The 17,103-nt window shown below is 30.1% G+C and overlaps 1 protein-coding gene across 2 annotated transcripts; it reads right to left on the bottom strand.

Moving 5' to 3' along the window:
* Positions 1 to 2,598: 2,598 nt before the first annotated feature.
* LOC129938410 (homeobox protein 2-like) lies at positions 2,599 to 16,612 on the bottom strand. 2 transcript variants are annotated; one of them, XM_056045950.1, is made up of 4 exons: positions 16,414 to 16,612; positions 16,026 to 16,163; positions 11,708 to 11,884; positions 2,599 to 7,176 (listed from the first exon to the last, which is right to left on the bottom strand). In XM_056045950.1, exons 3-4 carry the CDS (start codon positions 11,861 to 11,863, stop codon positions 5,983 to 5,985), a joined length of 1,350 nt encoding a protein of 449 aa, XP_055901925.1. In that variant the 5' UTR covers positions 11,864 to 11,884; positions 16,026 to 16,163; positions 16,414 to 16,612; the 3' UTR covers positions 2,599 to 5,982. The 2 variants fall into 2 exon arrangements, with proteins under 2 accessions (XP_055901925.1, XP_055901926.1); XM_056045951.1 differs by having other exon boundaries at positions 16,546 to 16,600.
* Between the last annotated feature and the right edge of the window lie 491 nt (positions 16,613 to 17,103).

Here is a 17,103-nt window from a genome sequence, read left to right as displayed (position 1 = left end):
AAACGTTAAATAACGAAAGAAAATTCGAATGTCTCCATCAATACTTCGTTTTTAAACATATGCAAAGGTGTTAGTTTGAGGTTTGTAGGAGCTTATTTTTTTTCATGCTTTCTCGACTCCTTCTGTTTATTTTTTCGCAGGGGTCCTCCTACAAACACCACTGTATTTCTTTACGAAAAAAATAATTGGTTATTATAAAATTGGATTTTTTAAAGAATTTTTGTGTGGTGGCTCCACATTTATTCAGAAAGTAAGAAAAAACATTTCTGTATTTCGAATGTACGAAAATAAAACTTTATTGTACTCTTATGCCGTGCCTGATCTATTCCATATTATAATTGTATGTGTTTAAGGTTTGTGTGAGTTTACTTTACTTTATGCTTTCTCGAGTGCTCCCGTTTTTACAGTTTTTTAATCAGTGCTCGTCCTAAACACCTTATATTTCTTTAAGAAATTTTGCAAGGCAACACCATGATGAATCTATGTCGTCATAATGCCTGGTTTCGATATGGATCTTGTATGATAACATGCTCGCCTGGTATTTCTTTAAAATTTGTATGGTAAATTTTTTGCACATTTAAGCACATTCATACTTATTTTGCTGGCGATTTTTATTCTTTCAAATCTGCTCTATGCCTCAGTTACACTGATATTCTTCTTCTCTAAAAGTTTTCAATCATAGATATTTTATTTTTTGTTGTGCTCCATTGTCTTCCATATTATAAATGTGTGAGTTGGAGGTTTGTGTGACGTTCTTTATTTTATGCTTTCTTGGCAAGACAAGAGCACGATTACCTTTCTTAATTTGATTTCCTGTTATATCGGGTACGATCTTGTAAGAGGTTTGAATAAACAAATAATAGCACAAACAAAGTTAAGAGTCAATTTATTATCACAATTTTTTTAAATGTTCGCCTAGTAGTTTTTTATTTTTGCAGGGCACTGTTAAAAAAAACAAGAGATAACAAAATTCGACTATTTTAATTCTTTTACAACATTACTAAAATAATACTTACGACTTTGGATTAAATATCATGTAATTGAAAAGAACAAATGAAACCAAAAAGCTTTCTTCAACCATGTATATAATATAGAACACGCGTCTGTATTTTAAATAAAACAACTTATAATTAACTAGGACATATTTTATTTATGTGAAATCTTACACCATTTTGCTTAATATGTACGTATTTTTATATTTATTTTGTAGTAGTGGTTTAACTTTATCACAATTGAAAAAAAACAGTCTCAGAATTATTTTATTTATGTAATCCTTTTTTAAATATACCTACTTATTATTTATATTTAATTATGTAAACATAACATTCACACTTTTTGAATATTAATTCTTATTTGTTTTGTTTATGTTTTAAATAAGGTTTAGCGTTTTGAATACAAACAACTCTTTGTAGTGTCAAAAAGATATGCTTGCAATTTATGTACAAATTAAGTATGTTAATTGTTAGAGTGGAAAAAATACACATTTTCGATTACATTTTATTAATTTAATTATTATTTATGACAGCAAACAGTCATTGTTTTTTTTTGTAATTATTAAATCGTTTCATCTTCCACAGTATTTTAATTTTCATTTCTAAACCATACAGTTTTGTGAACTGTTGGAACACGTTAGAAAACAACCTTTGATATTCACATTACTAACTTTATTAATGGAAAAGATGGCGGAATGACTAAATTAAGAAGTACCATACTAGCTCTTTAACAATACAAAAACATAGTAACTCCTTTGATGAACAGAGATTTTTTGGTTTGTGAGATAAAATAATGAACTCTTAAGTAGCAATTTTGTTTTATTTTAAAACTTTATCTCAACAAATAAGGCACAAATTTGTACTCTAGAAAAAATTAAATTCCGTTACCTTTCGTTTCGAAAAATAATTTTTCCTTTTCATTTATGTCTTGCGATTTGTGGAAAGGAGAGTTTTTGCTATTTAAACAATCGATTTTAGGACGTACTCTTATGACTTTTGAATGTCTTGTACTTTGGCAAAGGGATTGTCATATTATTTGATACTGTTTTCTGTTAAAATTGCCCACATAGAATTTAACTATCAACCAAGTTGAATGCAGGACCTGTTTCTTATTTATATATACCTTGCCTTTCTTTCTTTCTTACGCAAGCCTTTGGGCAAACAAATTAAAATTTAATTCATTATGTTATAATTTACTTTAAAAGTATCAATAATTAAAATTCAACAATTTAAAATATATTTAACAGAAAACTTTCTATTTTCACAAATTTAGACACTTTTGATAAATTTTTATTGCGAGACTGTGGGATCGTCTTATTTAATAAAATATTTAAATTCGATTTGTAATATAATTACCATGTATATATTCATACTATTAATTTAGTAATTAATTACACACAAATATTTTAGTCACATAAATTATTATTATTATAATTTTATCGATCATTCAAAATATAAATAGCGAGAAAATAGTTTCAAAACGCACAAGCAAAATTAAATTTAAATTTTTGGCATACACAAGTTGCCTTGGTTAATATATTTAAATATTTTACGGATAAATTTATGAATAATCATGGTATTTATTTTTATATGAAAAGGACTGACAATGATAGAAAACACGACAGACTTTTTTTTATTTGCAAAAACGAGATAAGATAATATAACTTTTTCTATTTGATATTCATTATTTGTTTAAATTTAAGATAGATATTGATTTGGCAATATGTTTGTGTTTTGTTAAACTTAATGAAATAACATTAAATTAGAAAATAAAGTTAAACAAAATTTGTTTTGTTGTATGTTTTAAATTACTCCAAAAACAGCCTACTTTTACTTTTTAACTTGTAAATGTAAATAGTCCTTAAAATAAAAAAAAAAACTAGAAATATTAATTTGGCTTTAAAGTAACAATTATAAATTTTTAACCAAACATTTTTTTCTTGTATGTTGATATCATCTTCATTATTATGTGTGTTACTATTTATGAAAACACTCTGAGCCAATCTGTTTATTCTTAAATACTTAATTTTAGGAGGTACATAAAGATGAATAAAATTAAATGATAAATAGTTTAATGCCATATGTATTGATTTACATACTTTCATATTCTAACTAATAATATTTTGTATCATAATAAGTCTCAATTGATTCAACGACCCACGAATAAAGGTAACATACATCATTAATTTTTTAGTAGTCCATAACGTAACAGATAATGTATTTTAATAATTTGATCATAGTAAAGACCAAGTCCTTCTTTCTTGGAGATTTTTGTGTTTTTAAAAGAAATATTACTTAGTCCAAAATCTAAAAAAAAAATTGGATATTCAACTGGCCTGCAGGCCTGTAGGGAATTTTAATGAAAATAAATCTGGGCATTGTTGTTACGGACAAAATAACTTTTTCATCAAATGAATATGATTACATACTCAGAACTGTATAATACGGGAATAATATGCAAACATTTCACTTTTTTGGATTCCATATTATCAAAAAGCCATGTGTTTGCGATTTTCTTACGTTCTGAGTAATTACTTTGCATTTTAAATTGCTAACTATGTTATACTTAAATTCTACTTTTCACATTATTTATTTACGCCAACAAGCACTTGGGATTTCATTCTTATTTCTTACAAACAACCACATAAGTATTTAGTATATGTATATTAATGCAAATATTTTATATTTGGAGATTTTATGTACGTGCAAGTACATATGCATGAACATTATATATAATTTTGGCTTTAAAAGGCTTTTATAGTTTTTCTTTTTGATTTTCAAATAAAATTCAAAATAACCTGCAAACTAGTGGCACTTCAAACAAATAAAGAAGTATAAAAAAGCACGACAAATAAACAACAATAACAACACGAATTTAATTTAAAAACCAACTTCATGCCTTAAACTAGTAAAGAAGATACATAATTAATATAATGTTCTGATTGGCTGTTAAGTTTTTAATTTGTTTTGAACTATATCATTAAATTTAATACTTAGGTACATATTCATTGCTTCGGTGCTTTCCGATTATTTATATTTAATGTATTTATATAGTAAAATATTTTCTTTTTGAAAGCAACTTTTAAATTTAAACGGAGATAAGATCTCGTAGATTGATAAATTTCGAACAATCAATTACGAGAATGAGCAAAGATGGTTACCACATTGTCGAAATTCTTGTTAAATCGAAACTCAAAAAATAAAGTTAAATTAATAAAAACAAGTTCTAGTAGGAGATTAACTTAGTTAGATTTTTTTTTATTATTATTTAAAGTTTTGTGTGTTTCGTTGTGAATTTTTAGCGGCAAAGCCCATTTGGTCAATTTATTTGTTTCTTAATAAAACTAAAGCAAAGCAAAAGTTCTTGATTTATGTGTCGTTACCAACAATATGGTAGTGGGTCAGTTCCGCAATATTCTTTACTATATTAGGCCTTTCACAATCATTCTAGCTTATACATAAATAGTTTTATTCAAACAACATAATCTGTTAAATGGAAAAATGTACGAATTTGAGGAAGTTTTGGATAAAAATCAAAATGCATACAAAATATGTAATTTGATAAGAAATTGTTAATCGGTGGCGGTAGGGAGTTTTCTTGCAAGTAAAATTTTGTAGTTTCTATCATTCTTTAGCCATTTCATGTCATAAGAGTAACACATACCTACTAATTTAATTAAAATATGGCAGATTTGATATAAACAACGGATAAATTATGTCACTGGCTAAAACGATATTTAAATGTATGCCTAGAGTACAGCCGATAACTAATGTGAAAAATTTGATTTTAGTTCCACCACTTCATACCATTCCACTAACATCTTTCTTGGCTTTTGGTGTTAATTCTTGATTTTACATTCATAACTTGTTAGTTTGACGATATTTAATATCATTACTGGTGCACATGTTACTGAGAGTAATTAGCTATGAAAGATTTAGAACAAGTACATTCTTTAGCCCTGTTTAGGCAAAGTATTCGTTTGACTTTTTGTTACTTAGGAGAAAATTATGTTCTCCTCTCGATCGATCATCTATAATTTCAATTTTCTAATTAAATGTTTGAAACTAACAGTAAAGTTGTGTCATTTGTCTTATAAGAGAATTTAAACATAAAATATATTTTGTTTTAATTGTTTTAAATTGAATTGTGCGATTGATAATTAATAAGTACTATTATGCATTTAAATGACTCAATGACTCAACCATTTTAAATGTGAATTATTGATTTAAGTAAACAAAAAGCAAAACAAAAAATTCAATTCATTAGATATTCTGACCTTATAAAATAATACCTGTAGGTACCTACTTTCTGTTCTTGCTTAGTAAGTAAAACGGTTCTACATTACAAATCTCAAAAACAATGGCAATCACATGGTGGGGCAATGAAGTGATAGATAAATATTGTATACCTACAATATAATTGTTAAGGACGGTAATCGGAAAATAAGTTCTTTTTAATTCCCTTCATAAAAATACATATAATAAATAACATAGTTTGTGATTTTTGTTTTAGAGTTTTAAATTTAAAAGTCTTTCAAAATTATACAATTTACTTTTGGTATTGGAAAAATAACTATCACATTTAAGAAACATAACACCTCGCTAAAAGCCTTAATTTGTTTTGTTTTAATCGATGCGTTATACACTTATGTACTTAACTAATGGCAAAAAGCATCAAAATATTAATTAAAAAATATAAAATAAACAGTTGGTTAATGTACCGTTCTTCAGTGTCAGAATTAGTGTGACTAATTCTATAAACGGAACATTATTACAATTTATTTCTTCACTTTCTGAGCTAAACATAGATCATGTGATCGTAAACACATTCTTATGTACATTTATATAGTTTATCTTAAAAAAAAAACTTAGGACACGAATGTGATATCAGTTGTGTAATATTTAAATTCTTATAAAACATCATTTATAATTAATTCTTTAATATCAGTTTATGGACAAATGCGTTTTTTTAGAACGCCACGAATTGGTCTTAAAAATATTTGTACATTCTTCCGTAATTTTGAGAGTTCACTGTTAGAGGATTGTTTCCAATATTGTTCCTATTATTATTATTTATTGGATTGTTAAAAGAATTTATGAAAGTGTTGCTTTCGACGTTGGCACTGAATGCATTATTGACTGAATTGTTTGTGTTATTGTTATTATTGTTGTTGTTGGAGTTAAAAAGCGAAAACAAATTATTTGATGAAGATGATTGAGATTTATTGCCGACAGAGTTACCTGAATGAATTTGATTAGGATGAATATTGTTTGGAAAAATATTGTTATCTTGAAAACTATAATTTGCACTTGCAACAGGAGTATTTAAGTTTGCTAAATTAATTGAACTATTATTAAATAAGTTTGTAGTAGGCATAGGTACATTAGATTTAGAGTTCTTTGACAACATTGTTTCATTGTAATCATTGTTATGGACGACATTATTACCATAATTTATTAATGGGGGTGTATAAGAGGTAGAATTAGAAAAATTCATGGAAACTAGATTGGATGCTAACTGTGATAAATCAGTTGTTGCCATAGTTTTAGTGCTACAAATACCATTGTTGAATTTATTTATATTGTTAAAATAACCATTGTTATTGTTGTTGTTTGCGCCGAAAAGTCCGTTGTTTTTAGTGGAAAACATGTCACTTATCTTAGGTTTATTTTGATTGATGAATTGTTTATTTATAGTAGGTTCGGGACAATTTTTGTGTTCTCTAAGTTGTTGTTGTTGTTGTTGATGATGATGTTTAAAACCAGATGACAAATTTAATGTTGGTGTAACAGACAAAGCCGCTTTTGGTGGACGAAATTCCGCCCTTTTAGTGGAAGAAGCGGTCGTAAACATCATTGGGGATGATGTAGTAGAAGACAAAACAAGAGATGTTTCACTTAAGTAACTATTAGGACAATCACTTGTAAATTGAAAATCACAGCATTCGCATTTGCTTATCGTGTAAACAGGAGTGAGACCATTTGGTCCTAGTCGATTATATAGCGATCGATTGGCCCAAAACATAGATATATTATTCTTTTCAGGCAGATGAGAGTACCGAAAATTCCAGGTCGATGAGTTTGTTTCCAAGTTGTTATAAAGATCTAAAACATTACGGCCATTGTAGTAAATTCGTAATTCCCGTTTAACTGCTTCTGGTCGTTTTTGTGCTGTCGGTGTAATCTGTTTGAAATAAAATCAAATTAAATTAAATTTTCAGTTTTACAAAAGCATTTTATGATTCGTAAACTAGATTATTATATTTAATGTTGAATAATGGTAATTGGAAAAAAAAAACAAACAATACAAATTTTTTTATTTTTATTAACGTTGTTACTTATTTACTATTGAGCATCAAGCGATTATGATTTGCAGTGAATAAAATGGAAAAACAAATAATTGAGTATAAGAATATCGAAACTTATGTTAGTTTCGATATTTTTCTATTCTACTTTCAATTCTCTACTTTCATTTGATACTATGTATAAAATAAGAATGAGAGTAATACCAGTTCTTTTTCTGTCCAACAAGTCTGACTTTTAGGTTCTCAGATAAATTGATATATGTAGTTTTATTTAGTTTAGTTTTTTAAATTATTTGTCATAACTATTTGATTTCAGTACAATGAAAACAAAGAAAGAGAGAGGGTGATCGATCGGATGAGGATTCGTGATTCGTCTAAAATATTAGAGGTAGATGCTAAAAGGTTTGTGAAAATCAATATTAAAGCATTTAAAGTTAAATATTTCCGTTTCAGCTTAGTAAAAAAAAATATGCCTCAAAAGTGGCGCTTATTTATTATTATTGCACTTTTTAATGTAATCAAGACGAATTTTAAATTAGTCACCATATTTTACCGCACTTATGAATACCGTCGTAAATTTTACCAAATCTTTTCATATTTAAGATTCGACGTTTTAAGACAATTCTTTTTACTTTCTTTCCCTCGTATTTAAAGAACAAAATCTTCACTATTATCATAAATAACAGCATTAAAACCAGCTACTTTCTAAAAAAGTGGAAGACAGCCAAAGTAGTGGCAATTCCGAAGAAAGGCAGTACCAATATGATCGCCAACTACAGGCCTGTCTAACTCCTCAACAACATCAGCAAAATTCTGGAAGAAGTCATTTTAAGGAGACTGAAGAAATTCTGCAACGAGCATAGCATCATCCTCGACATGCAGTTTGGATTCCGACAAGCTCACTCAACGATCCATGCACAAGTTTCAGTCCGACGTGACCGTTGCTCTCAATAGCCACCGAGCCAAAGTTGGATGCTTTCTGGATGTTAAGAAAGCTTTCGACAGCGTATGGATTGAGGCCCGCATCCATAACCTCCGAATTTTTAATATCCCACAGCCAATAATAAAAATATTGTTTTCTTTTCTTTCTTTCAGTAAATTCTTCGTAGAAATAGATAGTTGCAAGTCAACGATTAGAGACGTAAGGGCTGGGGTCACCCAAGAATCGAAACTTTGATCGTTCCTCTACAGCCTGATGACATCTGACCAGCCAGTGCCAACGGATTGCGAGAACCTGCTGTTTGCGGCTGACTCACTCACCGATTCGTCCTTCATGTTTCCTACAATCGCAGCCCGAAGAGTAGAAGCACACATAAGCCGACTTTACGAGTACTACCAGAAGTGGGGAATAAGGATAAATACCTCCAAATCGGAACTGGTATGCTTTCGGAAACCCGTTACCAACAACAGCCGCTGTAGATCGGCGGCAGTGGCCCGAAACCTTGCTCTTACGTTCCCGGATGGATCAAGGATTAAAGCCAAGAAAAACGCCAAATACCTGGGAATACAATTCAATGAGCTGCTGCGCTTCAACCCTCACTCTAAGGCTGTGATAACAAAAGCCAACATCGCACTCCATCGAGTGCATCCTCTCTTGAAGAAGAAAACTGGATTAAGTAAACCAACGATACTAAGGATATGCACCGATCTACAATTCGACCGTCAACGACAGAAGCACTATAGTAATCATAGAAGCTTAAATCAAGGCACTTGACCACTTCCTTGCACAGGCAGCAAGGAAGATAATCACCAAAGTCGCCAGCCACCCTAACCAATTAATGAGAAAGATGACCAATCAGGAACGACACCCGGACCCGAGATACCCGAGATTCTAATTGATCGGGATTTCGAATAAGCGGGATTTTAAAAGACGGGATTTAAAAAAATTGGTATTATAGAAGACGGGATTTTAAAAAGAGGGATTTCTATACGCTCCCTTTTAAAATAGTTCTCGTTTAAGCAATAAAGTCGACTGTATTTAAAGCAGTACTTTATTTAGAAAATGTGTCTTAATTTTAAACAATTTAAATGGGAGCGTATCTGAATCCCGGTTTTAAAAATCCCGAAAAAAGTTTTAAAATCTTCTAAAATACCGATTATCCCGTCTTTTAAAATCCCACTTGTACAAAATCCCGTACAATTACAATCCCGCTTTTTAAAATCCAGTCAAATTCCGAAAACCCCTTTTTTTACAAAATATGTGCATTAAGCTAAATAACAATATGAATCAAATATTTTTATGTTAAATTACTCGACTAAAATAAAATAATACCGTCTTTTTTTTTAATGTACATAAACATTCACTCTTGCATAAACAATATGCATCCTACAGCAAATCTACCTCTCGATAACGGTTTTGTCGCTATCGCTGACTTTGTTAATTGATTTGAGTTTGTTTTAAAAGAATACTTTATATTTTTGTATATGTTTTGTTAAAGTTTACAATAAAATTAATAGTATAATAATTTTCTAGGGATAATAAAAACGGGATTATAAGGAACGAGGTTACAAAAAGCGAGATTACAAAAAATCGGGATTATAAAAAGCAGGATTATAAAAAACGGGGTTTCAAAATCTGGAATATAAAAACCGGGACATCGAACCTAACCCAATTTAAACATCTTTTATAACCAATGAAGTTTTTCAACGCGATTTAGCGCATTTGTATGTTTTTTTACGGGCACGATGGTAGAGAATTTCGATGCAGATCGAGAGGTCACGGGTTTTTTTCACCTTTTAGAAGCAATTATTTGCTCTTAAAGTTAGACAAGTGCTTTAGCGTTAAAGTAGGTTTATAAAATTAATTAATATTTTATAAGTGTATGCGCCATTGTTGTTTAGAATTAAATATTGGAAATTCTTGCATGTTCAAACGAAAAAAATTTATTATCAAAATAAGTGTTCGTTAACGGAAACGTTGCGCGCATTGCACCCATTTTACGGTAGACGTGGTGGCCATTCACAGTCGACTCTTCAACGTTTGGTTTCCAAATTTAAGACAACGGGTTAAGTAAAGATCCGTACAAGATCCAACTGACCCACAAGCTCAAAGTTCATGACCATAGACAACGGCGTTTGTTCGCTGACTAGGATTTGAATTGTTTGGAAGACGGCCCCCAATTTTGGCCGAAAAATCATCTTTATTGACGAGAAGCATTTTTAGATGAATGGCTGTGTTAACAAGCAAAATTGCCGTATCAGAGACGGTACCAATCCACGCAAGTGATAATGCATCCCCAAAAAGCCACCGTTAGGTGTGCATTTTGGGCAGGCGTAATTTGTCCGTACTTTTTTACTCGTCAACAACGAGTGCTACATAAGGAAGATAGCTAATTTCTTATGGCCCAAATTCAACCATAGGGACCTAGATGACATGCAGTTCCATCAAGGCGGCCCTACGTGACACATATCAAACGCCACGATTGACATTTTGTATGAAGGATTTGATGTTAAGGTTGTGAATTGGTGATGTAGGGGTTATGTGAATTGGTCACCAAGGTCATGCGATTTGACCACGCTACTTTTTCCCGTAGGGTTTATTGAAGTCCCAGGTCTATGAAAATAAACAATAATCGACCGATGCCCTAAAGGTGAACAGAACACATGCCATCGCTCAAATTCAACCGTATCTATTGGAAAGAGTCATTGAAAAGACCACTCGGATCCGTGCCATTGTAAGAAGCCGAGGCGGGCATTTGAATGATGTCATATTCCACACTTAATGGCATACATGCGCCTTTGAAATAACAAAAATAATTTTGTTTATACCTCACACACACCTTGTTTTATTCTGTTTCAACGTCTATGTTGAAAAACCTTGTAGTAAGTTTAGATTTTTGTCATTACGTTTAGATTTTTCCGACGTGTTCAGATGCTGTTTTGTATAAAACCGGGTTTGTAGTTTTACTACTTGAAAACAAAAATTCAAGCGACATTTTGTATTTATTGAGATAATGAGCAAAACGCGTTTAAACGAATATTTTAACCATGGGTATTTGAGTAACCACAATGGATTTTTGTATGATAGATATTTTTAGATCTTAGGTCTCATCTAAAATTTCTTTTTTATAGTTTAATTTAATATATTAAACTAAAACAACTATTTATATTTTTAACATAATACATATAGTAATTCTAAAAGTAGGAATTGTATAATAAAAATATATATAAATAGATTCCTTTCCCATAAGTTAAATCATTTGAAAATGACTTAACTATATTTTCCAAAACTGGTAACTAGTTAAATGCTAAGCATTCAACAACATTGTATTTATTTTTGCGAAATCATCTCAATTTATTAAGTCGAAGGAATATAACTGTTATCACTTTTTTGTTTATGTGTACCCCGTTTTACGATTTTTATAATGAAATAAATAAATAACAAATTTTAATTAATATCATTTATCAAACCTTTATATCTTCTGAATCCAAGGAACTAACACCGCTGGATTCACTTCCAATTGGTGATACCATCATTTTTAAATTATCCCAGCACTCCATTCTGATTGGAGACATTGACGATATGCCTCCAATACCGGGTAAGGGAACAGCCATATTCAAAGCCATGCTATTTGGAATTGCGTCGCCCTAAAAATAAAACAAAAACATAATTTAAATTTAATTTTTATTTGTAATAAATATAAACGTTAAGTTTTGTTTTGCATTTCATTTGATAATTTTTCAATTTCAAAATAATTCAATTTGAACCATGAAAAGATACGCAACACGTAAGTTGTTTAGGCGTTCAAAACAAAACGCATATCGTGGCCTTCCTGATTTTTCGTTCAATTTAATCGTTCAAATGTGAGTACAATCGGATCTGTAGGAGCTGCAAAAACACCAGTGCATAGTGTGGCTGAACAGCCGTTTACCTCAACTCGTCGTCGGCGTCCGCGTCGCACAGTGGTGCGAGAGCGGAAAAAAGTCTTTTTAAGAAGTTATATTTATCCTTTTAAATTTTATGTTTAAGTACTCTTATATAACCAGAGCGTATGATTTAAAAGTATTTTTCAACATATATATTGTATGTTCTGATTTACAAGCCCTCAAAGTTGAAAAATAATTTTACTCAAATCGCGAACCGTATTTTCAACAAATTTTGAGATGTTTTTTTCCGAAGTTCCTTTAAATAAATTCTCTAGCTTCTTAAATAATTTAATTGGTCTATTTTCGATTATCTAAAATAAAAAAAAATGATTATTTATAAAAGATACCTTCTATATAAGTAGTCTGAAGCTTAAGTACTAGGAAAAAATGTGTTTTTTTTAAACTTTTTGATTTCAAAAAAAAGCTCCAAAAGACTCCAAGAAAGTAAGTATGCCAGCATATGCTCCATGCATTTATGTAAAAGCACAGAAAAAATCAGCTGCAGATACGTGCAGATGTGGAAGTTATGATCAAAAATGTTTCACTGAATCGGATTTCAAAAAACTGCGTTTTGACGGTGGTGTTTACCAAAAAGTTTGATTTCTTCGTTATTAATTGTCAGAATGAACTGGTTAAGCCCATTATTTTAAGAAAAAATGTCAAACTTTATTTTAAAAATAAAACAAAATTAATACATTGACACAGGTCTGAGAATTTCGATTTTTGCGAAACCATTTATTTCTGCCCGGAAATTTTTTTCAACTTTGAACTCAATTTTCTTGGAAAGAACACACGAAAGGCAATATAGTTTTATGATATTTTAAATTATATGATAGAGCTTAAAAAAAATAAAGAAAAGGATTAGGGATAATCCTTTATTTTTTTAGTTTTTTGCTAAAAGTAGGGCAGGTAGAAATAAAAAAGGTGTTATTTTTAAAGTTTTATTGCTTTGTTTTTGTTGTGTATTGCGTAATTTTGTATTACCTGTCTTATTAGAATAAAATCTCTTACTTAAATCTATATATATAAAGGATTAAATTAAAAAAAAGTCAGTATTGATCATCATTGTCGATCTTGTAAAACAAGGTACGGGGACAAGTAATGACGGCAACACCTCCAGAAGATTTTTTGCAAATCCAACCATGACTTCAGAAATCACTGGAGTTAGTGAATCCCTAATTCGGCGGTTTGCTGTTGTCCTTGAAGTAATAACGTCGAATGAAAAATTAGATTTAAAAAAAAGTGCAGCTTACATGTGGGAAACTGCTGAATTGTTTGTTGAGAAATATAAATGGTACAATATGCCAGCAACCGTACATAAGATTTTGATCCATGGAGAAGAAATAATTAAAAGCTGTGCATTTCCTGTTGGATCGCTCTCCGAGGAAGCCCAAGAATGCCGAAATAAGGATTATAAAGCCTACCGCAGGTTTCATTCGAGAAAATGCAGCCGAATTGCGACGAATGAAGATGTGATGCATCACATACTCATATCCTCAGATCCAATAATAACAGGTTTAAGGCCACAGGCAAAAAAGAAAATACTTCCAATCAGCGCAGACGCTAAAAATCTCATTTTAGCGTCATAAAATTACTACTTCATAATTGTTTTTTATTTATTTTTTGTATGTATTTATCTATTTATTTATTTAATTTTATAATATACATAGTTAGTAATAATATTTTGTTCAAAATAAAAAAGTTAAGATTTTACTTAAAAAAAAACTTTTATTTAAATATAACATCAAAAGCCTCAAATTTTAGAAAAATGTCAATAACTTTTTTTCTAATAATTTTTTCTTGACCAAATTTTGACCAAGCATGTATAAGACTAATCTTAACATGTGTTTAAAATTTCATTAAAATTCGTTTAGAAGTTCAGATTTTACAGACTTTTTTCCGCTCTCCCATACAAAAATCAAAAACCCTAAAATTTTAGAAAAATTCCAATAACTTTTTTTCTAATAATTTTTTCTTGACCAAATTTTGACCAAGCATGTATAAGACTAATCTTAAAATGATTTAAAAATTTCATTAAAATTTGTTTAATAGTTCAGATTTTACAAAAATTTTTCCGCTCTCCCATACAAAAATCAAAAACCCTAAAATTTTAGAAAAATGTCAATAACTTTGTTTATAATTTTTTTTTTCAACCAAATTTTGTCCAAATATGTATAAGACTAATCTTAACATGTATGCCAAATTTTATTTAAATCCGTTGAACCGTTCAGATTTTACAGACTTTTTTCCGCTCTCCCATACAAACCGAACCACTGTGCGTCGTCGTCCCAACAATTGCACGATCGTCTGAGATGAAAGTTGTGCATAAAGACTTGCATTTATAAGCTTACAACTTACAAGGTGCAATTGACTCAAGAACTAAAGTCTCTTGACCATTTCAAGCGTCGTCAATAATCAGAAAGGTGCCAAGAAATGGCAAAGTTGAAGATCAATTTTCGAAGGAAATCATCTTCAGTGATGAGGCACATCATACATCAATCACCTCAGTGAATTCGTCAATAAGAAGAACTGCGGCATTTGGGCGAATGGTGATCCAACCTTAATTGTCGGAAAACCAATGAACCCACAGAGTGGGTGACTTTTGTATGTGGTTTATGGGTTGGCGCCTTTGAATGTAGTTTACTATTTTTTTAGGGTTATTAAAAAGTGAATGTGTACTTCAATATGCTAGCAAAATTCAAGAGCTAAAAGATGAGATATTTGGCATATTAACGGCATAGTACTTTTATTATGCATAATCGAATGGTCGCGGCTGCCGTTTTGCCGATATTAACCAAAATGTAACTATGTTTACATTTTGAGAGAACAAAAATAGAAACTACTAAAAAATAGAACTATTTTAATTTTATAAGATGGAGGAAAATAAAATTAATTTGTTTTGACAATTTGTCCAGATGAATCTAAACTAATTAAAAATGACTTAACAATGTTTCAAGAAACCATGAGGTCTTGGAATAAACTCTCCCAAAGCTAGTGTTCTTTGGGATTTTCGTGACTTCTGAGACATCTGTGAGGTTGGCAGGATAAGGTTATTAAGCTATCCTTTTTTCCGTAATTTATCAGATTCAGTTTTGAGATATTGAACACTTCCTTTCATTTGAAAAAATCTTGGTAGGTATTCGAAAAAAAATTCCAATATACGACCTCTTCTTAAAATAATTATAAATACATATTATGCAATAGTGTCCAGAATGATCTTCTCAGTTATTTGCAAATCTTAATGTCAACTAAACTTTTCATTTAAAAGTAATTTCCACGAAAGTGTTAACACAATGAGATTTTGTACAGTCGTTTGAGATTATTTCATTAGGATTTTTTTAGATATTACTGAATGAGTAAAATTAATAACATACCTAAAACTAAGTATATGTTTATCAAGTAGGTGTGAACTGTATGTAAATAAATTCCACCTACCTACCTCACTTTTTCCAAAAACAATACGAAGTAGGTACAAGGTACCTGCCTGTCTTACTTAGTTAAGACAAAAATAAGACAACATATTTTCCTTAATAATGCTTTGTAATTGAGAATTTTGTGCACAATTTTTAGTACACCAATCAATTATTAATACGAAAGTCAAATTATTCGTACGTCAAATTTCAACCAAGCTCCATTCCAATATCCTCTGATAAGTACAGTAGTAATCAGAATCACCTTCAAGAAACTGGGAAAATCAATCAAACTTTTTCTATTTGTATTCATTCCAAGTGCCAAAAACACAAATGACCAAAATTGGAAGCGAAGGAAGTTTATTTTTCCGATAAATTATAAATATTTTGGAAAAAACGTAACTTTTTAATTAATATGTACCTAGATACATATGTACATTGTAGGTACATACCTTTCAATCCAATCCCAAGCTGAAATTTGGCAGTATATGATTCGAATTCGATTTTTTCTTTGCACTCAAACAAATTGCCGTCCTCGATTTCTAATGGTAATGGAGTAGGTAACTGCAATCTGGTTTTTATATATGTATCTATGAAATACAGAAAAATTATTCGGTCGTGAAAATAGAAAAGATTATCTTTACAAAATAAGCAATAAAGGGAACTTTTTATTTGGTTAAAAGTAAAGAGATATTTTTCGTCTATATTTTAATTGTTTTATTCAAGTTTGGGTTGATTTAGTTGGCATTTATTTGTAATTAATTGTACGTTAGAATTTCAGGGGCGAACAAATAAAATTATGGATAGATCAAAATACTTTTTTCTTCAATTAACACATACTTTTTATAAATAAACAAAGTTTTGACTCGCCTTAGATATTGCTTTTGATTTTATTGAATGAGGATGAACTTATAATGAGACATATTTTCACGAATGTAACAAGCAACAAATTATTTATAAATAGGTTTTTACTTGAATTTTTTTAAATCTCCGCCACAACTTTTATCCACAAGATACAAGAATTTCACGTATGAATATAATGGCATCATTCTCGCAAGAATTGTGGAACAGCTATATGCGGATATGGACTGAGATAAACTTTTGTCTCTTTTTAAGGGTTTCCTAAACTGACAGAATGTGTGGCAGCGTTCAGTGAATGAATACATTTATTTTGGGATTAGGATTTTATAGGTTGTGTTTAATCTCAGATGGATTAAGTATGCGAATACTTTTTTGTTGGTATTTACACGTTTAAGAAAAATAGAACACAAAAGTGGAAAGATTAGTAGTTTTTCCTTCTATCACTAACTTTATATTATTCATAATCATACTTGAAAAAGAACATTGTTTTTATTATTTCAAATCTCATTATATCAAATCTCGTAAATTGTATTACATTCGTGTAATAAAAGATATTTAATAAAAATATATAAGCGCAATAAAGCTTTCTAAGTATACCTGGCTTTCGGGAAAAATAACTGTAGGGCTATTCCAGAAAGCACAGTGGATCATATTGGAACAATACTTTAA

The sequence above is a fragment of the Eupeodes corollae genome, chromosome 1, assembly GCF_945859685.1.
Source record: "Eupeodes corollae chromosome 1, idEupCoro1.1, whole genome shotgun sequence".
Taxonomy (NCBI): Eukaryota; Metazoa; Arthropoda; class Insecta; order Diptera; family Syrphidae; genus Eupeodes; species Eupeodes corollae.
Note: the sequence above shows the minus strand (reverse complement) of the source record. Positions and strands in the feature narration are given on the sequence as shown.

Bases quoted from the DNA above. Each gene is read 5' to 3' on its own strand.
- LOC129938410 (XM_056045950.1), bottom strand. From the start codon at position 11,863: ATGGCTTTGAATATGGCTGTTCCCTTACCCGGTATTGGAGGCATATCG. The intron at 7,177-11,707 runs GTTTGATAAATG...TATTTCAAACAG, and splicing joins TGGATTCAGAAGATATAAAG to ATTACACCGACAGCACAAAA.